At 41.2% G+C, this 25,516-nt stretch overlaps 1 protein-coding gene across 12 annotated transcripts in view; it reads left to right on the forward strand.

The window, feature by feature from the left end:
* The window catches only part of NHSL1 (NHS like 1), a 182,200-nt gene that overhangs the window by 140,829 nt on the left and 15,855 nt on the right, over positions 1–25,516 (forward strand). For 9 of the 12 annotated variants that reach the window (XM_074580606.1, XM_074580595.1, XM_074580594.1 and 6 more), the window contains 3 exons: positions 7,536–7,663; positions 16,648–16,840; positions 21,748–21,879. In XM_074580606.1, the coding sequence (XP_074436707.1) occupies positions 7,536–7,663; positions 16,648–16,840; positions 21,748–21,879 (453 nt within the window). The remainder of the gene's footprint in view (positions 1–7,535; positions 7,664–16,647; positions 16,841–21,747; positions 21,880–25,516) is intronic. The other 3 variants (XM_074580597.1, XM_074580596.1, XM_074580602.1) reach the window with 1 other exon arrangement.

The following is a 25,516-nucleotide window of genomic DNA, read 5'->3' on the forward strand; positions in this document are numbered from 1 at the left end:
GCATCTAGATTGAGCTGTTGAGCAGAAGTTTTTTCAGCCGGGCTGCCATGGTACTACGGCTATTGAAATTCATGACCCACTAAAACGGGAGTCTGAACAAAACGGCGCATTGGATGTGTCACAGCTGAAGTTCATGAACTTGCTTTGCAGTCACCATTGGTTACAGTTCAGTTGTTACACAAGTGCATCATTGCTGTGGCTTTACAACATATTTTAAAGCTTTGATATAGAAGCACTCTCTGTGATAGTCAAGTTCTGCAGATGATATGGGGATTTATACGTTTAAGGAAAATGGGATTTGATCCAAGCTGAATGAATTTTTGTGAGGAATATAAAGTGGTAGAGGCAAGCTGTCTGCCTCATATTTAGATCCAGGGACAAAAATAGATGCTGTATTGGAATTAAATTGAGCTGCTTTTTTTAAAGTCGATATTTAGCATGAGATATTTGTCAAAAAAGAGATTGCCTTTGTATAGCCCTGCTTTTATACAGCCTGTTTCATCCGCACGAAGAGAGCTGTGCATTCTTATCCCCAGTTTACAAATGCGGGACTCATAAAGAGGCACAGAGCAAGAGGCAGTAATTTTAGTCAGCTTTACTAACCAAAGAGACCTTTGAACGAGGGCGTCTGTTTTAATTACAGTCCTAGGCATAATCATTCTCAACAAGCACTTTTATCTTGAAAAGTTACCTCCCTGAAATTCCCCAGTTAACTGTGTAGCCCAGAGTTACCCTGATCTTACCCATGCCTTACTACAGCGCTGCAAGCCGGCAGAGGGGCACCTGCACCCTTGAGGAGGTCCCTGTTTGGTAGGTGTGCTCACAGCATGTCTCAGTACCAGTGCAACCAGTCCCACACAAAACCCACCCCTGGCTGTTACATTTCAGGTGGCAACCTTTTTTTGCCTGCTGTTTAGACCACACTCTTAGGAAGCTGTAGATTTAGCCTATGCTCACCCCATCCTTAAAGAACATAAATTCGTATCTACATGAAAAATCCTTCCTTAACTTGCGGCATTTTATTTTAAGCAACCGTTGGATAAAAAGCACATAATCCTCAGAAGTGGAGATGTTGAAATCCCTGTTACATTCTGCCGCTTGTGAGAGGGATGCCTGCAGCCTTGGACCCAGTGCTGATCATTAGTCGCGTGGCAAGGACGAGAGTTAAGGCACCTCAGGTTCTTCCTTATTTGGCTTTACCCTGAGGTGCCTCACTATATACCCGCGTGCTGCAGGCAGAGTGTAGGTACTTGCTTGAACTCTGAATTTAGGAGGGATATACATGAAATTTAGATTGTGTCATGTCTGTCTGTAGATGTAAACTTCGTGACTGGATCTAACCTGAAGTGGTTTGCTCGGATCCAGCAAATGCTGTGTCGGGAATCCAGGTCTTCTGATACCAACACCTGTCTGTCACCAACCCATGAGGTTGTCTCAGCTCAACTAGAAAAACAAATTCAAAAGATGCATGAAGTAAATTAAAATGATACACAGATATTTTTTTTTCAGCTTTGAAACCAAAGATTCTTCTAAAACAAAAAGCAGCCATATAGTACATACTGTGATTGTTAAAGTGGAGTGTGACCTGTAAAGTAATGGGTCACTTTTACAAGTTTGCTTTTACAAGATGCATGTATGTTATACTGCAGTCTGTCTGGTTTTAGGTGAAATTTTGAAAAGCTACTTGTAAGATAGTGTTTGCAGTTGTGATTTAGGGGAGGAATGTGGTTTGTGGGTATTTACAGAATAAGGGCTTGGCTACAATGTTTGAAGATTTTAAAAAAAAAAAAAAAAAAGATTTTTGACCTCAGGGAGTAGAGCAGTCTTCCAGTGATATGTGCAGTGAATGGATAAATGTGTTTTAATATACTAGTCAGCAGATTTATTTCTGCAGTTGGCAGTTTGGCTGACTCTTGCAGTTAATAGCCTCTCTCTAGTAAAGAAAAAATAAAAAAATAAAAAAAATCCCACTCTACAAAATACAAGTTACAGCCTGATGCCAAGAAGTCACCCTGACTTTAGCTGAGATAATTTTTCAAGCATGCCGATGCAGCTGTCAGCTCGTCACTTGTCCCTTCTTGCTGACAAGGAGGCAACGGGGATGGTGCAAAGGCAAGCGAAGAGTGTGCTGGTCTTTACCCTTTCTCCCTCCGCACCAGGGGGGTTCTGTTCCAATGGCTTTGGGCAGCTTTGCTGGGTGGGCAGTGCCTCTGCTCCTCCGGGAAGCTGCTCCTGGTCCGACTGGCATTTTCTCTTCGGGTTTTAGCCGTTGGTCTCAAGTTCCAGCTGCTATTCTTGGATACGAGGCAAATTCAGATGTTTCTGGACGCTGTCTTTCTGTTTTTCATTGCTTGACCCATCCAGCGGGATGGCTAGTTATGCCAAGCAAGTCAGAGCTATTTAGATGTCTGAATAACCTTGATGCCAAGTTTCTAAATTTATACTTGTGAGTACTGTGGTAGTTTAATTGTTTAACCAGTGTTTTTACTGGCTACCAATAAATACTTAGAAACACAGAAAAGTGTATTTTTTTATATTAAACTCTTTTTTAATACATGCTTGTGAGAGTGCGTATGTGTGGAGGTAGACAGCTACGGAGCTTAAGGTCTGATCCTGCAACAGTCACGTGAGCAGTGTTTACTTATACAAGTAATCTCATTAGGGCTAATTTAGTGAGTGGTGGCTGCACGTTCATGCCTGAGGCACAGAGGACTGGCAGAAAGCTGTGGCTCTGCGCTGTTGCTGGGGCCGCACCTTGGGGAGATGTCCCAGGCTGAGGTGGGGTCCAGCACTGAAAACAGCACCTGGAGCCTTTCTCCCTGCAACCAGGTCAGTACGGCACACCCCGAACCCGGCAGGCAAAAGAACAGTTCTATGAAGAGGCTGATGAATGAAAAATGCCACCTAGTCTTGCACAGTTCCATTACAATTCAAAAAAAAAAAAAAAAAAAAAAAAAGCAAAAAGGAAAACTTCTGAAAATGACCATGAATCAGAACTCTGACCAGTTCTGCTGCTGGCAGGGTGATGCATTTTCCTTCATATAGACTTTCAAGATACTGTGACTAGTTTTAGTGGTAGGAAGCTCTGCAGTATGAAATGTTAGCGAAGTTAGTTAAAGGAGAGGGAAAGAGCCAACACATCCAGTCCCCTCCTGGCAAACCTGGTCTTCCATCACAGAGCGGTTTGGTGTGTAGGTTTGACTGAGGAGACAAGGTAAACACTAATCCTCGTTTTCCACGGTAATACCATGTCAGACGAATTACTGAGGTATCAGTGCTGTGCCTTCTGTTCACTCTGGTGATTTGTGACTCAAATTATCATGTAAGAGTATGGTTTCAAGTTGTTGGAAAAGCAGTAAGTCGCCTCTGTGTGCGAGACTCACCATTGTGTGTTGCCAGCTCAGGGTCGGATGCAATTACGTGTGAGTTCCTCGTTTAAAATGGAGAGGAGATCTGGGCTGTGAGAGGCCTTGGAGGTCTTTTCATACACTTGACACGACTGCCTGTCTTGAAGGCTGTAAGGTTTTACAAGGGGAGGTTGAGTTATTCACAACAGCGCTGAATTCAGTGCTTGTGGCTAAAACTCTGGTGCAGAGTCGCACTTGGCTGAGCCCTGGTTCTCAGCGTGGTGCTGCTGGTACCGGCGTGTTCCCTGTCGTATTTAGCAGGAGGAATTGCCAGGATTTAGCAAACCCTGCGGTAATGAAATGCTGAGCAGACGTATGAGCAGTTGGGTATATGGCAGCAACTTGGACATAATGGTATCGGGCACTGACAGTTTTAATGCATTTTCTTCCATCGTGCATCTCCTGAACATCATATCTACCCTGTTCTAATAACTGTGGAAATAATGAGGGGGCCTTTAAAAGGTTTTTGAGCACATTTCCCATGTACTTTCGTCATGCTTAACTAAAACTACCCAATGAACAGCAAAACAAATTCAGACAAAATTTCCTCCTCTAGGAGGCGTTTAACTTGTGTCACATAAGTGGGTATAAATAACATTATAATATAATCTGACTACGGTCGTTTTTAAGCAATGTTTTTAATACAGACGAGGTTTTGAAATTGAATGTATCACTAGTACAGAAGGAGATGGACAAGAACTAATGTATGGTTTTCCCTAGCCAGAAAAGCACTTGCAGGGCAGCAGCAGGTGACAGGCAGCACCCCTGCGCGCTCAGCCCCAGAAGCAGCTGGGGGGATGAAGGGGAGGTAGTTCTAGCCTTCGTGCCATGGCACCACCCAGTGCAGCTAACGACTGCAGCTGCCAAGGCAGTGGCTCTTTCCTGGTCCTCCTGGGCGAATGGCCAGTCTCTATGTAAACAAAACTGGTTTGTCTGCGGCACAATAATATTATTGCACATTTCAGATCAGATACATACAAGCTTACGACTTTGAGCTTGACTGCAGCATGTGCTGCAGATTCCAGGAGCATCCTCAGGAACAGGTGTTTGTGTCCTGCCTGATGCAGTCTCCTGGGGTTTGCCCTGGAAGTTTGTAGGCAGAAATATAGAAAGTCAGTGCATGGTTTTGTATATTGGGTAATGTGGGTAATGGCAGCCTTGCCACTGGGTGTGAGTGTGTGTATGTCCCTGGCTCAGTTAGCACTACATATTGGCACATTCTTAAAACAAGATTATTAGCAACCGGAACTGGCTGTATCCTTCTCTTCCCTAGTCAGCTTTCCATCTCTGACGTAACTTGCACAACTGTAAGAGCTTTTTCACTAACTCGGTGGCATGTAGCGCTCCTCTCAGTTTGGGATTGTGGGAATATGACATGGTACTACTCTTCTGGGAAAAAGGAAACGCATCTGGAGTCTTTCCTAGAGTAAGAATTTCTATCTTCTTCCTGAGTATATTTTACATAAATAAAAAATCCATTTATCTGAGAAATATAAACCTGATTGCTTACAGAAGACCATGTGCACATTTAATAACAATGATGACATGGGCGTGGTGGTGCCTCCAGCTAGAACAGTTTTTAAACAGCAGTCGCCACCCTTGGTCTGTCAGCGACAGTAGCTTCGGTTAGATGCAGTGATTGACCTCATGTTGTGCTTCTGGGCTGTTGCAACACGAGGTGAAAGGTATCTGCCTGAAACCTCTTCTGAGGTTTGTTGGCCTCAGGTGCCATTCAGGGTGTGTGCTTCCTGCTGTGCTGTGGAATGTACAGTGACAGCACATAAATAGAAAAGCTATTCTTGGGGACAAATCAACTTTTTGTTGCTGTGGTTCATCTGGCAGTTCGTAGCAATTGTCTTTGCTTCTTCAGCAACTTTGCTGCAATAGCTTCTGATGTTACATAAATCTGTTGTGGACAAATGGAGGTTGTGAGCTTGATAAACTGCCAGTTTTTTATTGTCAGTCCACTTGAACTTGTGGTGGACTTGAGATCTTCAGTGTTGACTTCCTTAAATTTTTGGAGCTCTTCTGGCCTTCATGAAGTGCACCATTCATCATCTTCATCTCCTGGGTTAGGAGAATAAATAAGGTCAAGCAATTAATATAAGAGGGTGCATCTGTCACGCTCTGTAAGAGCCCAGGGCCCTTTGGGTGTGCCGTCATGCCTGATGTCAGAGAGTTGAAGTGGCCAGCCAGGACCTCGGGCCTTATCCCAAAAACGGGAGGAAAAATAACTGCATTCTTACGTACCCCCTTGGGTTGTCTTCATGTTTGTTTGTGGTGATGAGTGACTGATCTGCAGGTAAAACTTGCAGTGTCTAAGTTGACAACTTAGCGCGTTAACCCAAGCTACAAGTTGATGCAAGTCTTTGGGCTGTCCTGTTCTGCTACAGCCTTCGCGTCCCTGTTGATTTGTAGCTCAAACTGACAAACAGCCCATCAGGGTGCTCACGTTTGTGAGTGTTATGTGCTGGATCCTGTGCCAGATTTGGAAGGGCGGTGGAGGAATTTGTTTTATTGCGGTTTCTGGCAGTCATTTTTCACCCCCCTCCTGAAGTATAGCAGCTGTTTGCCAGATGCGTGCAGTGTCGGCGTGCTCACACGTGCGAAACAGGTAAACATGGTTACCAACTCTCTGTTCCTGAGATGTAGCAATTGATCCAGATCTCCAGACCCACCACACCACCTTTGGTCCTTGAATTTTGAGAGAAGTGACAGGTTCATACCATACTGCCCTTTTTTGACCCCGTACGGAAACATGTGATAGGCTAGGACATAGATCTGGCTCTAATGGAGACGGCTGGTTGTCAAACTGTAAGCTTGCCTTCTCATTGTGCACGTTCAGATACAGGGGACTCTGCACTGATTAAATCCTCATAGAGCTGTGGTTGCTCTAGACCAGTTAACCCATCAGCACCACAGAGTCCTCCAGACCTCAGTCTCAGAAGAATCTGAGTATAACAGAGGAAATGTATGCTGGAGTTGCAAACTGTAATTCCACTTTATCATTTGCCAGGCAAAAGTCTCTCTAAAACCTTGCTCTCAATATAAACATTGCATATTTTCCATTTTAAGGGGTATTAAAAAGATCAAGATAGAGAGACAGATGATACAATCACAGAAAGTCTTTCTTCAGCAAGTGATGATAAAAGCGCTTTGTGTCATGATAATGCCTGTGTATTGTACAGAAATTTCAGTTCCTTAGACAGAAATGTACCAAAGACTTAATTTTATTTTTGCTTCCCTCATCTTTCAACGGATTCAGATATCTGTCTCTGGAAATGTAAAGCTAACAGTTCGGCTGGGCTGATGAGTTTGGTTCCTGCATCTTGAACATTTAATTTTTCCTTATGCTCTGGCGTCTGTTATTCTTTAGCACAATCACACTGAATATCAATTAGGAGGCGGGAAGATGATTGTGGAAAATTTGGGGGGGGGGTATGAGATGCTGAGTGGGATTTTGGCCATTTTGAGTGGGGATGCATGTTTGCTCTGAATTCTTTCTGAACTTTGAAAACTCTTTAGTATTAAACTACACGTGCTCTGCAGTGACGAGATTTTGAGATCCTTGTGATTTGCATTTCTTTCTCCAAAATAACAATAAATGGACTCTTCCGCAGGCAGGAAGACAGGACAAGTGGTCAGTGCCAAAGTTATTTAGCAGATGGTGCTTGAGTAGTGAGCAACATCATCATTTCAAGTGTAAGGCACATAATGGATGTCTACCGGCCTGGTAAACGAGACCCCCGGTGTTACTCACGTGCTTCCGTCTCCAATCCTGCGAGATGCTGCCATCTGTCAAGACACCAAGCCAGGCCCCAAATAAATAAATAAATCCGTTTCCCCCTTCTTTCTAAAGCTCTTGCCATCTCCTGGGTTCAGTAAAAACCGGGTGTGTATACGCTACGTGTGGGCATATGTATATAATACGTGTGACGGAGGGGAAAATATAGATACAAATATAAGAAAATACACCTTCAGGTTCTGTTATTTCGGACAGACACTGCTAATGCATGGTAAACATTTTCAGGAAAATATTGTGTATTTTTGTAAGTGTATAGTACACCAAGTGTAAACAGTAATGGCTCTTATCTTGAATTAATCTCCTCTTTCTCTGTCTCTTGGCAGAGTGTGACAAGCTACGGCGGGATGGCTACCGAAGCTCACAGTATTACTCTCAGGGCCCCACCTTCTCCTCATCCTCCAGCGCAATCTGTGGAAGTTACCAGGATGATTATGAAGAAATTGAACAAAAGGTAATGGTGGGGGGAAAAGTGCTGGAAACAATACATGCTTGGTGCAGTTTAATTGCCCGCTGTAACATTGTTCAAATAAGGTAGGATTTTTAGAAGACTGTAAAGATGCTTATTCCTTTGAATTACAGTGATAGGAGGTCGTCTGACTTCCCTAGTCTCTTAAAAGTCCCAGTTCTACCCATGCATTTATATAAAGTTCCCACTGGCACAGTAAAGGTGTGAAAGCCGGAAAGAGTTTGGTGATGTTCTGAAGGCAAGACCCCAGCGAGGGTGGCTGTTTTGAATCTGATAAGTGTTTACCTTCAAGTAGCAGGAAGGAACTATTAACCAGCCATTGGTGTACTCGAATTGTAACTGCGACACGTGCACACTTTGAATTGCTAATACAGGCAGTTCTGCAGTTTCATTAGGTAGAGGCTTTGTCCTAATGCATCACAACTGTTTGGGTAAAGGCACCCGGAAGAATGAAAGATTGCCCACTAAGTTGGGTTTATCATCTTTCTTTCAGTTTGCTTCATGGTTTTCATGTTTCCATGCCCACATCTCAACTCCGTGTATGCTTAGCTCAGAATCTAGAAATGAATTAGAGAAAGAAAAGGGATGGTTGAGCAAAAACCCTAAGAAAGTTTTCAAGACATATTGTTATATATACATTAATTTATATACGTTTCAATTACAGAACTAGTAAGTTGCATTAGTGTTCTAAAAAGGAAAAGAAATTTTGCTCCCCCGTCATTACCTTACCCTGTTGTGCCTGTGGGCTCTGAAAGGGATGCTAATTTTGGTGCTGGGGGAAAGGACATTACTACTGGGGTAGAAAGCAAGATGTACTGAACCCTGGTTGTCCAAACCTGAAATGCTGGACTTCCTGGGATTTTCAAGATAGATAATTCTAGTATACTTTGCCACAAACTGTTGCTCAGGAGTGGGAGGATATGCTTGATTGTAACACAGTTTAATTTCTTTGAATCGTTACTAAACCATATGTGCCTCTAGCATGGATGATATAACTCTGTCTCTAAAAGTGTGCAGATCCTGAGAACTCACTTCAAAGGGTACAGTGTTTTCAGTTCTGTCCTCCATGGGTTTTAATCACATAATAAAAGGTGCTGTGGAATATGTAGAGTCTCTCATCCAGGTGGTGATTGCATTATATCTGGGTATTGGCAGGGAATGTTAGAGCATCTTGTTTAGCTGTGTGTGGCATGTACTGGCAGTGAGCAGAGAATGTAAAGCACATTCATACCCGTGGAATACATTATAATGATAATTTGCAAAACCTTACTGAAATCGGTGGAATTACGATTTCCACTGGGGAAAGTATTAACACATTGTTGCTATTAATGTACTGCATATATATGCATACATATGTATTATCAACTGGTCTTAGCCAGTGCTGTGCAGCATGTGACCATCTGCACATGTAAAACTAATGTAACATTTAAAAAATATAAATACACTTTTTCAACAGTTTGAATGAAAGCATATAAGCATGGGTGAGACCTCTTAAAAAATTAAAAGCTGTCATTATCTTGGTTAAAGGGTTTTTTTGTGTGTTAACGTGTTACTAACAATTTCTGTGCATTCTGAAAAAAGTTAATGCAATTAATTATGCTTCAAGGATAGGATAGCACTTCCATTTCAAATTGGAATAGTTTCCTTTAAATATTTTTAGCTGAAAGCATGATTCAGAGGTGTAGAGAAAGGTTGCCAAATTCACAGTCTTGGGTGTTACTGATTATCTCAGAACCTTAACCTTAACCCTACCGCTCTTATTTGCAGCTCAGAAAGGCATTAATCCCTTGTAAAAAGTAGCATGATTCTCCCTTCATATTGTGCAACTCAATGTTCAGTGGTTTCCTTTGACCAGTATCTTTTTTAAAATGGCCTTTTTTGTAATGGCCTGAATTTTTATTCTTTTTTAAAACGAACACTTACCACAACAGATCTCTCAACTTGAATTATAATCTCACTGGTAGAGTGCCAAGTAATTCTAATAAGTCTTATGCCTTGAGCGAGTCATATTTCAGCTGTCAGAAGAGTTCTTTGGTGACAGTGTGGAACTGGGGTCACCAAATTCCCGTGATACAAAATGTGAACTCCTCCCCACTAGATGAAAGCTTTGTAGCTTTGTTGTCTATTCAAAGGAAAAAGGCCAGCATTTTAAATTCTGTACATGCAGTACTTAATAGTTGAAATTTGAGAACTGCAGAATAATGATGGATGGATGAATAGCTATGTACTGTTTGGAAATTTGCTTCTAAGTTGACATAATTGCCAACTTGCAGAAAAACTATGTTTTGCGGCATAGTGATTTCACAAAGGAAACCATCTTTCCCTACTCTTTTCAATCTGCTTTAAAAAAAATGTAGCCAGATATTCCATTTGTCTGTCTTCGTTGGAGACACAATATGAAACCATGTCTAGGTGATGCGAGAGGAGACCTTGATCCACATTCTCATGTTTTGTGGAGGTGGGTGTCTGTCAGCAGAGGGTCATAGTCATACTGCAAAGCACGTGGTTCAGTGCGAGTCTTAGAAAATGTCTAAGATAAGCAGAACATTTGCTTTTTTGAAGGAAGGCTAGGGATAAGCGGGCACGTTAGCCCAACTCAAAACCAAGCAAACAAAACTGGAAAGCACAGAAACCTGAAGTCTCTGAATGATACAAAATGAAGTTCTTGGAATTGCCCTTTTAGGTTTATTCTTACAAGTTATATTAATGGAGCACAGACCAAGCTCCACTGCAGTGTATTTCTGCTGATCCTAACTGAGTTTGTTGGAGATTAAATTGGTTTATCTGGATTTTAAATCTCAGTACTGTGACCAGTGTCCTTCTTTCTCATCTCTTACCTACCACTGTTGGTGACGCGACGTGGGAGCTATTCCTGTCCTTCAGTATCGCTCTGTTTTCCGAGTATCAAAGATGTGTTGGGATGTTGCTTTCAAACTCTGGTTCCCCTTATGTTCTGAAATGTATACATTATGTATATTAAATGTATTTGTCTTGTGTGTGTTTTTTTCTCATTCTTTTTTCTTTCCCTTTTTTATCACTCACTCTTTTTGTTTCTTTTTGTCTCACTCAACAGTCTAGTCTGTTAGACTGCATCTCTCAGTCTTGCGTTAGCGCCTGCTGTAACTTGGTTCCCTGGAGCAACAAGGTACCTTGCCCACGAGTGGGACCATCCAGCTGCCACATCTGCAGCTTGATGTTACTTGTAGCATTTAGCGTATATACAGTCTCCTTCTGCTCTTAGCCTTCTGTCATTACCTGCTTCTGTTTTCTGTTTAAAAACAAAAAACCAAACCAAACCAAAAAAACCCAACAAATCAACTGCTCAACAGAAGAATGTCATGCCAGGTTTGTTTCCTTTATTTTTCCTAATTACTCCTTTTTGTCTGCAGCCCAATATCCTCCTTTTACTTGGTTCACTGATATTTTTTAGTTCTTTTTTGTCTATTAACATTTGCGTCCTTTGAAAACCCTCCTCCAGTGAATGCTGTGTTTTATTTAATTGGCTGATTCATTGGTTTTTAATTAGCCAAAGAAAAACTTCACTAATTTGGAGTAACATTTATTTTTTAAATGATGAATGTGAGCTATAGAGAGTACTTGCGCTCAGGCATGCACTATATCATGTCTTTATTCCATCTATGAAAACGTTTGTATGCCAAAAACTCATGGTATTTTTCCCTAAGTCCTGTCACTTGGTTTATGAACTTTGCCTTGATGCAGTCTGCTAAGCTTCAGGTGCAAAAACATTTATTTCGCTTATTCATGAGGAAAAAAATCCTGGTTTTGCCACTGTACTCATCCAAACTGTTAGTTGTCACCTGAGTATCTGCAGACTGCTTAGTATCTTAAGTGAAAACAAATGCATTAACTGTATTGGCTTGAGGGATATGAGGAGGTCTAATCCAAAATTTTGCTTGGTGTTAAGAGGGGCTAAAGCAGTTGGGCACTCCGTTTTGGAGGTGGGAACCCCTGAGAGCCCTAAGGCATGGTCTCTGGCAGAACTGGAGATACTTCTAGGTGGTGGTGCCCTCAGCTGGCCTCCCTGCCCCTCTGCTGCAATTGCATGGGGATGCTCTTGTAATCAGCACGACTTTTATACTGCTTCTCATTCTCTTGAAAATACTGCTCAATTCACTGAGTTGAAACAGGAGGTCAAAGCATAAAATGCCAAAGCATAAGGAAGTGTGAGTATAGAAACTCTGAACAAACAAAAGAGGGTCTTCACTCACCACATACTCACGCCATGCAATTGCTGCAAGAATTGTGGATGCTGAGAGTTTACATGGGTTCAGAAGGCAACTGGGTAATTCTTGGGTGCAGAAGGACTCCATCCAGTGCTCAGAGAATATTCAGGGGAAGGTATCCACTGTATGCATCCTCTGATTTAATTTCACCTGTATGTCATTGATTGGCCATTATCATAAGGCAGATACTGGGTAGGCTTTTAGAGCTCTGAACTGATGCAGTGCAGCTCTTCTTTTGTTTTTAATGACACTGCAATAGAGGAAGAAGAAAGGAACATCTCTGCAGTGCTAGTTAAGGTGATAACTTGCTTGATAGTCAGTATTTTCTGCTGACAAAAAAAATAAAATCCCTTACTGAGACAGTGAAGGGTATGAAGTGATAGATTTAGTAGAATAGCAAAGTTGGCTAGTGCAACTGAAGATCTGTGTTTAGAAGTAATAAAAGGGAGTAGTCTATGAAAGTGGGAGGGACTAGACTGGGGACCTTGGCCTGGAGGACACCAAATAGAGCAAGATGCGACTAATTCAACTTCAGTGTAAATTCATGTAAATTTATAATGTGGCAGTGTTCCATAACACAGTGTGAAACCCCAGGGGTTGAAGCAGGCACATAAAGTGACATTCTCAATTGACCACGAAAGAGGAATTTAAAGGTTTGAGGGTTGGGGTTTTTTTCCCTGTTACTGTTTGTCGTGATCCCTTTACATTGGTTAAAAGGGCACTTCAAGCCATCAAACCTAGTAAAAGGCTAAAGAAAAAATAGGATGTTGGCAAATAATAATAGACAGCTGAATTGGTATGGCTGCTGTCTACAATGCTGATTTTTTATTTCTCAGTTTCATTTCTCTGAGAAATTATAATTTTAGAAGTGATTGCAGTAGACCACGAGGTAAAACACGTAAAGAGAAGTTTGAACTTCCTTTGCTGAAAGGTGAAATTTGTATGGATTGAATTTTCCTCCTGGAGGGCCCATCTTTTTTCAAACCCCATGAATACAAAACTATATTTAGGCAGCACGTGGTGCAAGATACACAGCATAGACTCCCTTGTCATCTGGGACCTCTCAAATACCATGGATGTGCTGAGACAGTGAAACCCTTTAGTTGTATCTCAGCGGCTGAGTAGGCTGGGGGACAATATATCAACAAGGCAACAGCAAGGCTCTGGCTTACTGAGACACATAGCTTGTCTCTAGGGTATTTATAGGCCATTTCTCTCCTGGATTCTCATTTCAACCCCCATTTGAAAGTTCATGCTTTTTCCCCTCTAATGCCTGTTTGTGGAAACACTGCAAGGTCCAAGGCTGTTGCTTTCACTTCCCATCCCACCTTTCCCTCTTCCCTGGTCTGTTAAAAAGGACGAATTCCAAAGAATTTTCCTGAGGAGATCACGAAATATCCCGTTGCACAGAAATTTGGCCATTTAAGTCTAGCAGTAAAGCTATTATGAATCAAAGACGCTTTAAAAATGGGACATGTGCTCTCTCTTCTCTTATGAACATAGTGTTTATGATCAGCTTTGCTAAGCAGATACATAATCTCAAAGTACTGCTTAGTCCAGTTCCTTTTCTGACGTAACAGACCTTAGTTGAGAAGACTTTCCTGTTATACGGCCGCAATTCACTGCATCTACCAGCAAGCTTCTGCGTTGTAAATTTGTGAATGTTTGCTAAAAATATGTAAATCCCTATTTTCATCCTGATTATAGAGGTAAATATTTTCTACGTGAAGAAAGCTGAAAGATGAGCTGCTTTTTTTCCTCTGTGTGCCATAAAGCTGTGTGTGACTGTCATGCCCCTTAAAAGTATCTTCACGTCACAGAACCGAGTAAATATACCACTATCATTGTGAGTACTTTGGAAGAAAGACTATATAATAATTAGAGAACGTCATGCGTATCCAGGAACCATGGAAAGTGTACCTCCAGGTGAAACGTGAGCATTTCTTCCTATACCCAACACCGCCTACAACTCTTTCACTAAGTTACTTTGTAGAAGTACACATAAATATATCTTTATATTATATATATATATATTTTATACACACAAAATAAATTATTTTGTAGAAGTACACACCACTGTCCTATGGCAGAAAATCGTTCTCACTGACACAGTGCTTTGACCTCAACTGCATGATTGGGTTTTCAATTGCTTTTAATTCGTTATATGCTCACTGGGCTGATTCATTTCTGTCCATCTTCCTCCATCTGTCCCAAATTTTCTCAACTTTTAATTCTGCAAAATTTGTGATTGTTGCTCCATATTTTTTTTGGATAACTAGGCTTTCCTTGTAGTAGATGCTTCAGTTCTTCAGTTTTTATATCTGTTCATATACTGTAATGGAAAAAGGGTTCTGCTTGGTTTGGGTAATTTCCTTGAAGAGGAATGGTGGCTTTGTAGACAGTATGTCTGTCACTTGACATATTGGAGTAGCCCCTGGTGGCTGCTGTATGACAGCTGAGACCTGGCACTGCGGTACAGTCTGAATGTGACAGATATTGATGCTGACAGTACCAACCAAGCAGAGCACCTGAAGGTCACTGGAGCTCATCTTCACCCCACACAAACGCAAAACCAGGCTTGAGGCGTCTCCCTCAGTGCCCCGATTCAGGCAGGAGAAAAGCCCTTTGTAGAAGGGTGAAACAGATATTTTTCTGCCTCAACCCCCGATGACTCCACACCTGCCCACTGTGGCACGGGGCTAGCACGCCCGTGCCACATTCCTTACAAGGTCTTCTCTCTCTCCCAGCTCTTTTTAAACAAAACGGGGGGCTGGGGGAAGCATGGCCTGGAGGCAGCTTTCCCTTCTGCAATGGCAATTCTCTCCCAGATTGCTTAAGTTAGTTGAGGATTTTATAAATTTGAGCAATTTGAGGTGAGGAGGTCCTTGTGTTTGTGTATAGGTACGTATGTGTGCCCACACTGTTTTATGTGTATAAATAGCGTATATACACACACTCCTAAAAAGATAAGCATTCACATTATATTTTTATAGAAATGGTTTAAGAGCCTTTTAGAAGCAATGCAGGCCTGAAAAATTCTGGTCCTCCAAGAAGTTTGTATTGAAAGAATTGCTGGGGCTTTCACAGGGCTGAGCCCTTTCCTACAGAGCAGCATCTGTCCCTGTCACAGCCTCCCTAGTAAAGAAACCTAAGACTGACTAAAATGGATTGTTTCCTTGAAGAAAAGCTGCCACATTTCAAAGTGTGGTTACAAACCACAGAATGATATTAGTAATAATTTCATTGCCTGAAAATTTTTTTTTATTACCATGTGAAGGTATTTTATTTTTCGATTGTTTTACTTTTTGCCTGGAAGTTGCTTTTATTTTTATTTTTTATTAAATAAAATGTTGAGCCCTGTCCTTTAGAATGTAGAGTTGAGGCATAGTAAAATAAATAAATGGCTATTTATTTATAAACAGTGGGAACTCCTCATGGTAACAGGAAGAACATTAAAATCAGAAATGATAAACAGTGGTTGCAAGCACAGTGTCTGGACATGTCTTTTGTATAGCACTCAGCTTCGAAAGAAAACATATCGCTTAGACTGAAAACCCATACTAATAAAAAAAAAATAATCCATCTATTATAAGGAGCTGTGATGTTTCTTTCTATGCCTGTGTACAGCAGCAAGGGAGTAACTACCGTGAGAGGCAGTGATCCAGTACTGACAGCTCTATTTTGGGTAGTAGTCTGCTCTCCGAAGGGAGAGAGGAATAAAGCAAAGGCGGGAAGGACTGTAACTCCGGTCTGGTGGCAGAGGGGGGTCCATTGTGCCGAGCAGCCCAAGCAAACACCCCTGAAGCAAAGGGGTCGGGAGGCTGCAGAGGTATCTCTGCTGGCGCTGCAGCTCCTACCCAACTCCTCTTTCATGGTTTTCCTCTCTCTTTTGCCTGGGGACAGGAGGAGGCAGAGGTTGGTTTTCCTCCAGGTCTTCCTCTCCTGCTTCTGGGATTCCCTGGGGTGCCTTGCTGGCACAAGCTGGGAGGAGAGAAGGCTGCTTCTCCCAGGTTTGCCTGGAGTTTGTGACCACCTGCTAGAAGCCCCAGTGATGTCTTCTGCATGCCCTGAACCTGCCTGTCCTTGGGGTTTGCCATGGACTAGTACTGTGGCTATTAATATTATTATCTGCTTCATCCCTGAAAAAAAGAGCAAAATGAACCCCTACACTGTGGCGTGCGTTTCTCCAAGGCCAAAACACAGTTACTTTTGCTGCCACACTGATTTGTGACTGATGGTTTTCTAGAGTGCGTTGGCTGGTTCTTTTACTGAGCTCTCCCAAAACGCCTCTCTTCAAAATAGGCTTCTTGCTGAGACCTTACGCATCCTTACAACCTAGCGCAGCGAGAGCAAAGCAGTGCTCCAGTCTCATTTTCCTAATAGGGCACTGGGAGGGGTTAATCACTCCAGGGATAATGTCAGTGTGTAAGATAATGAGTTACTGTGCTTTGCGCTGCTCAAGACCACTCGTTTCTCTCTCATTGGTATATGTTGCTTAGACTGATCAGGTGTTTTGTATAAATACAATCCAAGTGTTTTGTTGTGGGTTGGTTTTTTTTTTTTAAATCACTCTTTTGTAGGTCAAAGCGCGATATTTGTGAGACTGCTTTTTGCTCCACAAGCAGTCGTGCCAAAAGCAGCAGCAATACCTTAGTAATACCATAGTCCTGCCTTTTTTTTTTTTTTGTACTGAATTTACATTGTCGCTTGTATTTCTGTTTGTAGTGTCCCGTCTCTTCCCCGGAAGAAGAAAAGCTTATTACTATCAAAAGGCCTAAAACTCCAGTTTCAAATGAGTTGTCAGATATCAACACCCAAACCAACTGGACTAAGTCACTCCCACTGCCAACGCCAGAAGAGAAAATGCGACAACAAGCACAGGCAGTCCAAACAGATGTGGTTCCTATTAATGTGACTGGTAGGCTTTTAATTTCAGTAATTACATTATACTGATGAGGGAGGGAAGGGATAAAAAGGGATCGTACAGTTGGATAGTATTTTGACACTCATATATTTGATGCATGAATTTTAGATTACTTATTGTACGTTTCTGTGAAAACAGTGTTTTGTGTTTAATAGTTTGTCTCTGAACTTAATGTGGAAAAACCTCAAAATCCCTTAAAATGATCATTAATGAAGATGTTCTACATAGTGTGGGCTTGAAACAGCATTAGATATTCATGAAATGCAAGAAGAGAATTAATAAATAGCTGTTTTTCTGTGGACTGCACTGAAAATCTATAATGGAAAATTGTGTTTTATGCAATGCTAATGATATTTCAGGATTTTCTTCTAGGAGTTTTATGTAAGGAAGGTTATCAGGGACTTCAGTGTTCCAAAGACTAAATATTACAAAATTCAAGAAAAGGAGCTCTAGGGTGTTATTTTTATTGACAAGAGGTTTAGGTGACAAGGAGAGCAGGGTAAGAACAGCAAAAGCTAATGGGACTATGTCTTTGAGCAAGACTTTTGGTAAGACACTCTACTTAACATGACAGTAGTCCACATTTTCTTGTTATGAACTTGTGTATTAACTTTTCATTTTGAAAACGCTCTTTGGTTTTGCAGTTGCAGAGCTCCGACTCTGTGGGAGTTAAATTATGTTAAAGCCTAATGCTGAATAGATACTTCGTTGTGTGTAAACAGAATTTCTGTGAAAGGCTGAATTATCACTTCAATTTAATAATCCCTCTTTTTCTGCACAGTATCAAGATTGTCTGTTATTAGTTAATTCAAATAACTGACCGTTTGCCTGCCAAAACTAGGATGATATTCAATATCCAATTTATTTCAGATGCCATATGGCGCGCTCTGGCTCTATGCTCCCTCTTACAATCAATAGCTTGCAATGTTTGGTTTTGTTTCGAAAGTAAATTAGGTGTTCTCTTTCCCTGCGTAACTACAAATAATTTTTTCACCTATATTTTTATAAACTAGTATTTTAAATAGTATTATTTGATACTATTTAAACAGCATAGAAGCAGTACTTCTGTGACAAACATTAGGGAGCTCTGAGAAATGAACAATAGATGTTTCCTTAAATAAATAGCAGAAAATATTTGAAATAAACAGCATGAAAACAACAGAAAATTACAAACACCCCACCTCTGGAAAATTAATAGAAGGAAAATAAATGCAATGCCAAAATGTTACTAGACCAGTTGGCATTATCTAGGGAATATAGGATACAGGCCAAGTTATGGAAACAACGGATAATCTGACATAATTGATAAGCTTGAGCAGGGTTTAGATATCGCAACAGCAGGAACAGGGTATACTCACAGAAAAAGTAATCTGCAGTTTGATATAATGACCCTGCGTATTGAAAACGTATGGGGGAAGTAAACAGATGGGGGGAAAAAATGAGGTAAAAGAGATCAAATAACCCTCATAGATTTAATTCAGTGTCACTGGGATCGTTACCATGTTTGGATAAATTACGCTTGTGACTTCAACCAGCTTAATTTGACTGGTGAAGCAAACGTTGTGTCCCCTGAATTGTTTGGTTTGTACTCAGCAAACTCATTGTTTCTCAACTTTTCTGATAAAAGTAATGCACATGCGTATTACACCTCACCTTTCTGGAGTGTGCTGTTGAGCCTTTATTCCGGTACAAACAAAGTAATTGGAAGGGATAGAAAGGGAGGGCAGTGAAGAAAGACTGCTGTTGCAGTATATGGACTGGTCTGTGGGATCCACTGTTTCCTTTCCCTTGGAATAATTATATTACTACTGTGCAACAAGGCAAGCAACAGTAACAGACTACAATCCACATACAAGACTCAAAAAAAGCTGCTGTCCTTGTTCTCTTTAAAAAGTCACAATCTGCTCCCCTCCTCTGCCCTCCCACACGCCGAGTAATTTTATTTTGTGAAGTTCCTTATGTTACTGCACGAGGCAGGAAAAGAGAGACCAAAAATTCGGTGCTGTTTGTTCAATGTGCCGTGGAATGAACTGTCACCGGGTTCTGTTTTGATTTGGCTTTTTCCTTTGCTTGCTCTTTTTCTCATTCTCCCAGAAGAGAGGTCGAAAACCTTCCCATTTATTACTCCTGGCATGAAATAAAAGGTTAACCTCCAAAGAGGCTGCTGGCAACTGACAGCATTTTCAGCAGTGCACTAGTAATGATTCTGCTGCAGTGACCTCTCAAGTGGCTGTGCAACAAATGCTCCCCAAGTGCAGCTTTCGGGGCTCTTCGGTGAGCAGATTGCAACTAATACAGTAGTAGTAAAAATCTGTTGGACAGCCCAGATGCACAGGGGCATTGCATTAGGCTGACAAGCTGCTGACTAGATGTCCAGATTTGGAAGGAGTTTCAGTCTTTGGGAGTGCCTGGGCTGAGCTTATTCTGGCCTGGAAGGGGTTGGGGCTCAGTTTTCAGTGGTGGCCAGTCTTTGCTTTTAGGTATCCGGTGGGTTAAAAGATGTGTAACGGTGTCTGCTCTTGTGGGTTTTCTGGAACTAACTTTCTTTCCAGATGGAGGAGTCTGGTGATGGTGGAGGTGATCAGCGCCAGGCTGGATCCTGCAAAACATTTAAGCATTTGCTTGAGTCTGGCTTGACTGATTTTTGTGGGATTTAAGCACATACTTAAATATTTTCAGTGAATCCAAAAAAACTAAGTAAACTGTATGAGGGAAAAACAGAGTAAACTGTATGAGGAATGCTTAGGTGATTTGTTACAAACTTGTGACAGAAGGAGAAAAGTATCCTTAAATCCACAAAATATATTTCATGTTAACATCAATATTTTCTAAAAAAAAAAAAAAGATGATAATGAGAAAAGGAGAAAAGACCGAGACGTTCCGATTTTGCTTGTTGGAATTTATTGAAGCTGCTACTTTGAAATTCTACAAATTTGCACAGTGGCTTTCAAAAAGCCTTTGTGTATCAAAAGCCATTGAAGCTGGATTGGTTGAGTTAGCTCTTGGGTAGTTCAGGGGAAAGAAGTTACTGGGGATCAGCTGACACAGTAACATTTCCCCATGGTCATCCTGTTTGTGCTGTCTGAGGCTTCATGTAAAAGACTCTGTCCTTGTTTGCACCCTCTACTTACCACTTACGTTTTATTCCAGGGCATTCAAAGCTGTATTTTAATTTCCTTGCAACTCACCATCTCAGGCATAATTGTTTGCCTTTGAATGGATAAAGATATGTTCAGAGATGGAAAACGTTCTCCTTCAAATTCTTTGGATTTGTTATAACGTGGCTAGAATTATTATTATCTTGCATGGCAGGATTATCTAATGGTCCTGACCCTGACCCCATAAAGGTCCTCACATCGTAATATTGGTAATGCCCCAGACAGTGGATAGTCTGTCTCAATATTTTAGGACTTCTACTAAGCCTGTGGGATCTATAGCTCTAAATGTCATAGATCCCATGGGCTTCCTCCTCCCTTAATATGCCCTGACTTCAGTCAACCTGAAACTCAGATGAAACTGGCACTTCTTTGGAGCTTGCAAGGATTCTGCTTAGCATGAGCGTGGCCCAACGGAGCACAAGGCTCCGGTCAAACAGAGTCAGAGTCTTTGTATTTACGATATGGTGTATTAAACTGCTACATTTTTTCCTTGCATTTTCACAAGTCCACATGCTATACTTTAATATATGACTGTATCTTTAACTGTTACAGAGGTAATAAGGTTTTCTATGCTATTTGCACGACACGCATCATACTGATGTGTAGTCAGCCAGGGGTAATATTTATGACATATTAGTTACTATGCATTAATCACTTTTTAGAGGTAAATAATTTGGTCATCAATTTTCAAAAAAAGTGTACAAGGCAAAAAACATAAGCATGTATATTCCGTTTTTTTGACGTTTAAGTTTTAAGTGGATCATCTAAAGGACATTTAGTAGTGCTTTAAAATGCTTTAACTTCTAAAAAGGGAACTTAAGTGTGAGATGCGGGGGGTGGTAGATTTTTAGAAGTGACAGAGAATTACAGAGAATCAGCTCACCATCTATAGGGCAAGTTTTATCTTGCTACTAGTAAAATGACCAAATTATACACCTCTAAACAAAAGTGAATTCCTAAAGAAAAGCTGCTCAACCTTAATGATAGTGTTGCTTCTGGGTCCCATTATGATACAGCACATGGTCATCATAAGGCTTTGTCTGGCAACATGCACTTACATACACATTTCTTCAGCTCTTGCCATTGTATATTTTAATAATAATTTATAAAGTTTCAATTTTAAGCAGCTTCCACTCTGACTGAAATATTTATGAGACCACAAGATCAGTTTGATCTCTGCATGCTCCGTAGTACTTATTTGTATTCATGTTAAAAGATCGCCACCAGAAATGTGGTACACTTGACAGGTCCAGAGCAACTTGGAATGAAAAAGAAGTGTCTTGTGTGATTTAATGACGGAGCTGTGCAAAGAAGTTGTAATAGCTGTTGCCAATAGCAATGTCTGTTCCTGGATAAACCATTGTGATCTTTCATTTTCATGAGCAGATTTGCTTTTTCTGCAGCTCGTTACTTTAAAAATAGCAACAACCACACACAAAAACCACAAAGGGCCAAATTCAAGCAAGGATTCTGTTCACTTGTAGAATTAGAGCTGCTCTGAGCAGGCCTGAACTGGGCTCAGGAAGTCAAAACTCCGTGTAAAACCTGCAGTACTATGTAACGGATATGTGTGTCTAAAGCCTTACTGTGACGATATGCTGTATCTTCCTTCAGTGTAGGACCAAGCTAACATCATTTATTAATGCCTTTTTTTCCATTTCTACAACAAAACTAGTGGAAGAAAGTGCATGATGTCAGCGTGCTTGGAAGTAATGTTGCTTTGCTTGTTCTACTGTGTATTAGGGGAGAATTTCGACCGCCAAGCCAGCATTCGGCGGTCTCTAATTTACACAGACACGGTGGTAAGACGGCCGAAGAAAGTCAAAAGGAGAAAGACTATTACAGGAATCCCTGACAACATACAAAAGGAGCTAGGTATGGCTCATCAGAACTGTATTCCATCCACTGTTCATTGTCACTGCTTATCATTACTCAACTAATAACATTACCAGTGCTCATGAAACCAATACAGTCTGATAGCCTATTACAGTTCCAAATACGTGTGTGCCTCCTTGCCACCTTGTGCATCTGGAAATTAGGGTCTTTTATCTGGTGACTTCCATCTGTTGAAGGGAACAAGGTGTTTGGAAAACGGTGTACTGGTACAATGGAAATCTGCAGGGATGTGAGGTTTCTGGTCTTTAATGCTTTCCTGGAGATTTCGTCCACTCCCCCAGGATGTTCACTGAAGCAAAACTGAAGTAGGCAGGAATTTTGGCTTGCAAATAATTACTCAGTGGAGTAAAACAATTCATGGATGCCTTCCCGAATATGCCGAGAGTTGCATCAGCAGTGAAAAACCTGTATATTTCCCAGTTCAGTTTAGATCTAATTGGCGACCCCTTAAGTATCAGTGTTATTTGACTGGAAGTAATTTACATGGGCTCATTAGCTATTGCGTATATTCCAAAGGAAAAATGCCTACTCGGTCACATTTACAGTACCTCAGGCTGTCCTCTTTCACAGTTAGTAGCATACATGATATTCAAAGCTGAGAAAGCAGTCTGAATTTTGGCAGATCTTTCAGGCACATTTTGCAGAACTCTCCAATTTAAATCTGGTCATTCTTATTTATTTTTTAAAAAGATCTTTCAGTTTTTCCCAAATGATAACTTCACAGATAAAACTGTGTTCCCCTTCTCTGTTTTTGTAGTAGAGGAAGAATGTCCTTTAAAATAGTCTGGCAGAATATAATTTTAGGTGTTTTACATGTGAAATCATCTCATATATTGACGATTTCAGTTAAGTTTTACTACCTTGCATTTTGCATCTCTTTCTTTTTTAATTATGTTTTCAATTACTGGGTCTTCATCTAGATTTTTCAGAAACAGAAGCAAAAATATGTCACTTGTCTGGGTGGGTTTGAAATGAGGTAGAGGGACAGGTATGGAGAAAGACAAGAAATCAGCAAGTATACGAAGAGCAGCCTGTGAGTGGAACTGTGCTCCTTTGGCATCTGTTATAAAACAGTGCCCTGCCATGCAAATCCTCTGCCTCAAGAAAGAAAATTCACTTGCCCTTACCCTGCTAGGACAGCTAAAGTTAGGCAGCTTTAAATTTTATTATCTTTGGACCTCATATAATGATTTTATTTCTGACTGCTGCTCTGAGAGTTGTCCAAAGTTGCCAGGCGTCTTCGTCCGTCTCTTCTTGTGGGATGGATGCTGTTTTGTGCCTGCCATAGGGAACTCTTCCTCGTAGTGTGGGTTCCCTTCCTCCCTCTTCAGTGTCCACAGTGGGCCTCCCACCTGGCAGGAGACACTTTCCAGACCTGGAGTCCTCCTGGAGGTCAAAATTTGAATTTGTTATTTCCTAAGAGAGATCAACACATTTATCAGCCTTGCAAGCTTGAGAGTTAAATAAAATAAAGTAGGTTTGTTCTAACCAAACAAAGATCAAAGCTGGAAACAAAGCTACATAAAACTCATTATTGAATTATCCTTAACAAAAGATTTCCCTTCTCTTGGTTTAGGTCTCTCTGAGGCTAATCCCTCAGATACCATGTTTACCGCTGGTTTGAGGAATAGCAGGGAGAACCCTCATCCTTGTCATCTGTTCAGAATGAACACTTTTTACATTCCCTTCTTCCATTTTAAACTAAATCGCTTTGCTCTTTGTCTAGTGTTGAGATGAAATGACTTGTGCTCCTTAAAAATGCTTGTCCTGCTTAAATGCAAAACTGATAGAGGACATCGCTTCAAATGTTCATTTTTAGGGTTGTTACAGTGGTCTTGAGTCTAGTGTGGTATTGTGAAAATGACACACAGACCAAGGTCATAGTTTTCGATGGACATTATCTTTGACACGTGTAGGACCTACCTCGAGGGCAGATAGCAGAGAAAAGCAGAGCTAAGCAGAATGTTTTGTTCCATGCTACTGTTTGTCACTTGTTGGGGTTCCTGACGCTCTTTCAGGCACATGGATTTTGAAATGGGTGACAACAGTACTTGGGTGGAGAATGCTTCCTGCCGGCAGCATTTCCAAACCTTCGAGGTTATGTTTATGACCATTTCAGACAAGTTTTAATGTTTGAAAACATCAACTGTAGTTTACCTGGTGGAATAAACTGAGAATGCAGTTGGCAGCTATCTTAAAAAGAATTCTTCAGTTAATATCTTAAATGGAATTTGTGACTTTTGCCAATCTGTTTGCTAAGGGTGACAGGTTTTATGGTCTTGATTTCCATCTTTCATCTCTGTACTGAGCACATTTCATGTTGCACTGCTTGAAGGTTTTCCTTGGCTCCTATTTTAAATTGCGGAAATTTCAGGGCTGGCAGTATCTCACTGTAGGAGCTCTCTCTGGACGGTTCCCTGGCCCACAACGGGCAGGCATGTAGGGCTTCAGCCATCTGCCCTATGGTGGAAGTTGTCTGAGAAGCTTCATGTTGCTTCTGTGGTGGTCATATGTCATCCAGACAGCAAAATGTATGCCAGGAAAATGCCCTGATGGCAGTATCCATCCTGTTAGCATATTGCTTTCCATCACCAGCAACAAAGTGCGCTTGAAAAGAGAACAGTTATCAGTGTCTTCATCTTACAGGTGGGGAAACCAGGCATGGTGCAGTGAAGTGACTTAGCCAGAGTCACCCACCAGGCCGTTGGCAAGGCTGGGACTGAATTAAGTCTCCCCCATCCTTGTTCAGTGGTCTTTCTGCCTTTTCTCCCCTGTCACTCCCCAAATACTTCTGTAGCTCTCCATTCCCTATTTCTCTTACACTGTCCCAAAACAAACAACGAGTTGTTTTAAAACATTCCACAGTTCATTTGGTCGGAACAAGGATCCGGACTAAACTCCAAATCAAGCAATCGCATTGTGCCTATTGACATTCTCCCTGTGGTTTCAGCTGAATAAATCTCTTTGTTTCTCCCCGAAAGCATTACTGTGAATGGCTATAATATTTACACAAAGATTAAAATCCCTTGGTACACCAAAGTTGCTTTGCGCAGGCTAAATAACCAATACGTACAGCAGATTCTTGTTACCTCTTGTTTATTCTTCAGAAGGAAGCAGAAACTTGAGAGAACCTCAAAGCTTCAACCAAGCTTGAACTATTTTAATTTCTTGCAAGAGAGCTTGGAAGAGCTTCTGCCAGGCCAAGCTGCTGGGGTTCTCCCCTGGTTGCTTTGACTCCTTTGGAACGAAAAAGACCAAACAGAAGAGAAAGCCTGCGCTGATTGCTGGCCTGAGTTCAGCGGCCGTGGTACCCTCATAGAATTTAGCCAAATGTACTGCAAGGAATCATTAACGGCACCCATGAGCCATGTGCTGAAAGTATCTTTAAACATTCTTACTTTTGAGCATTGCAATACTGCCGTGTTTTCCCAGGTGTCTTCCAGTGATGAACCAGTCTCTCTGAGTAGCTTGGAAACTTCCGCTTAAAAAATGCTGCATAAAAAGAATGTGATGTGATAGATGGGATTCTGAGACAGAATAAGAATATGAGATGCCTACCAGTTTAGAGATGACAGTTACTTTCTGAGCAGGTTTTTTTTTTAACAGCAGGACCCTC

Source organism: Larus michahellis, chromosome 3 (genome assembly GCF_964199755.1).
Source record: "Larus michahellis chromosome 3, bLarMic1.1, whole genome shotgun sequence".
NCBI classification, from domain to species: domain Eukaryota; kingdom Metazoa; phylum Chordata; class Aves; order Charadriiformes; family Laridae; genus Larus; species Larus michahellis.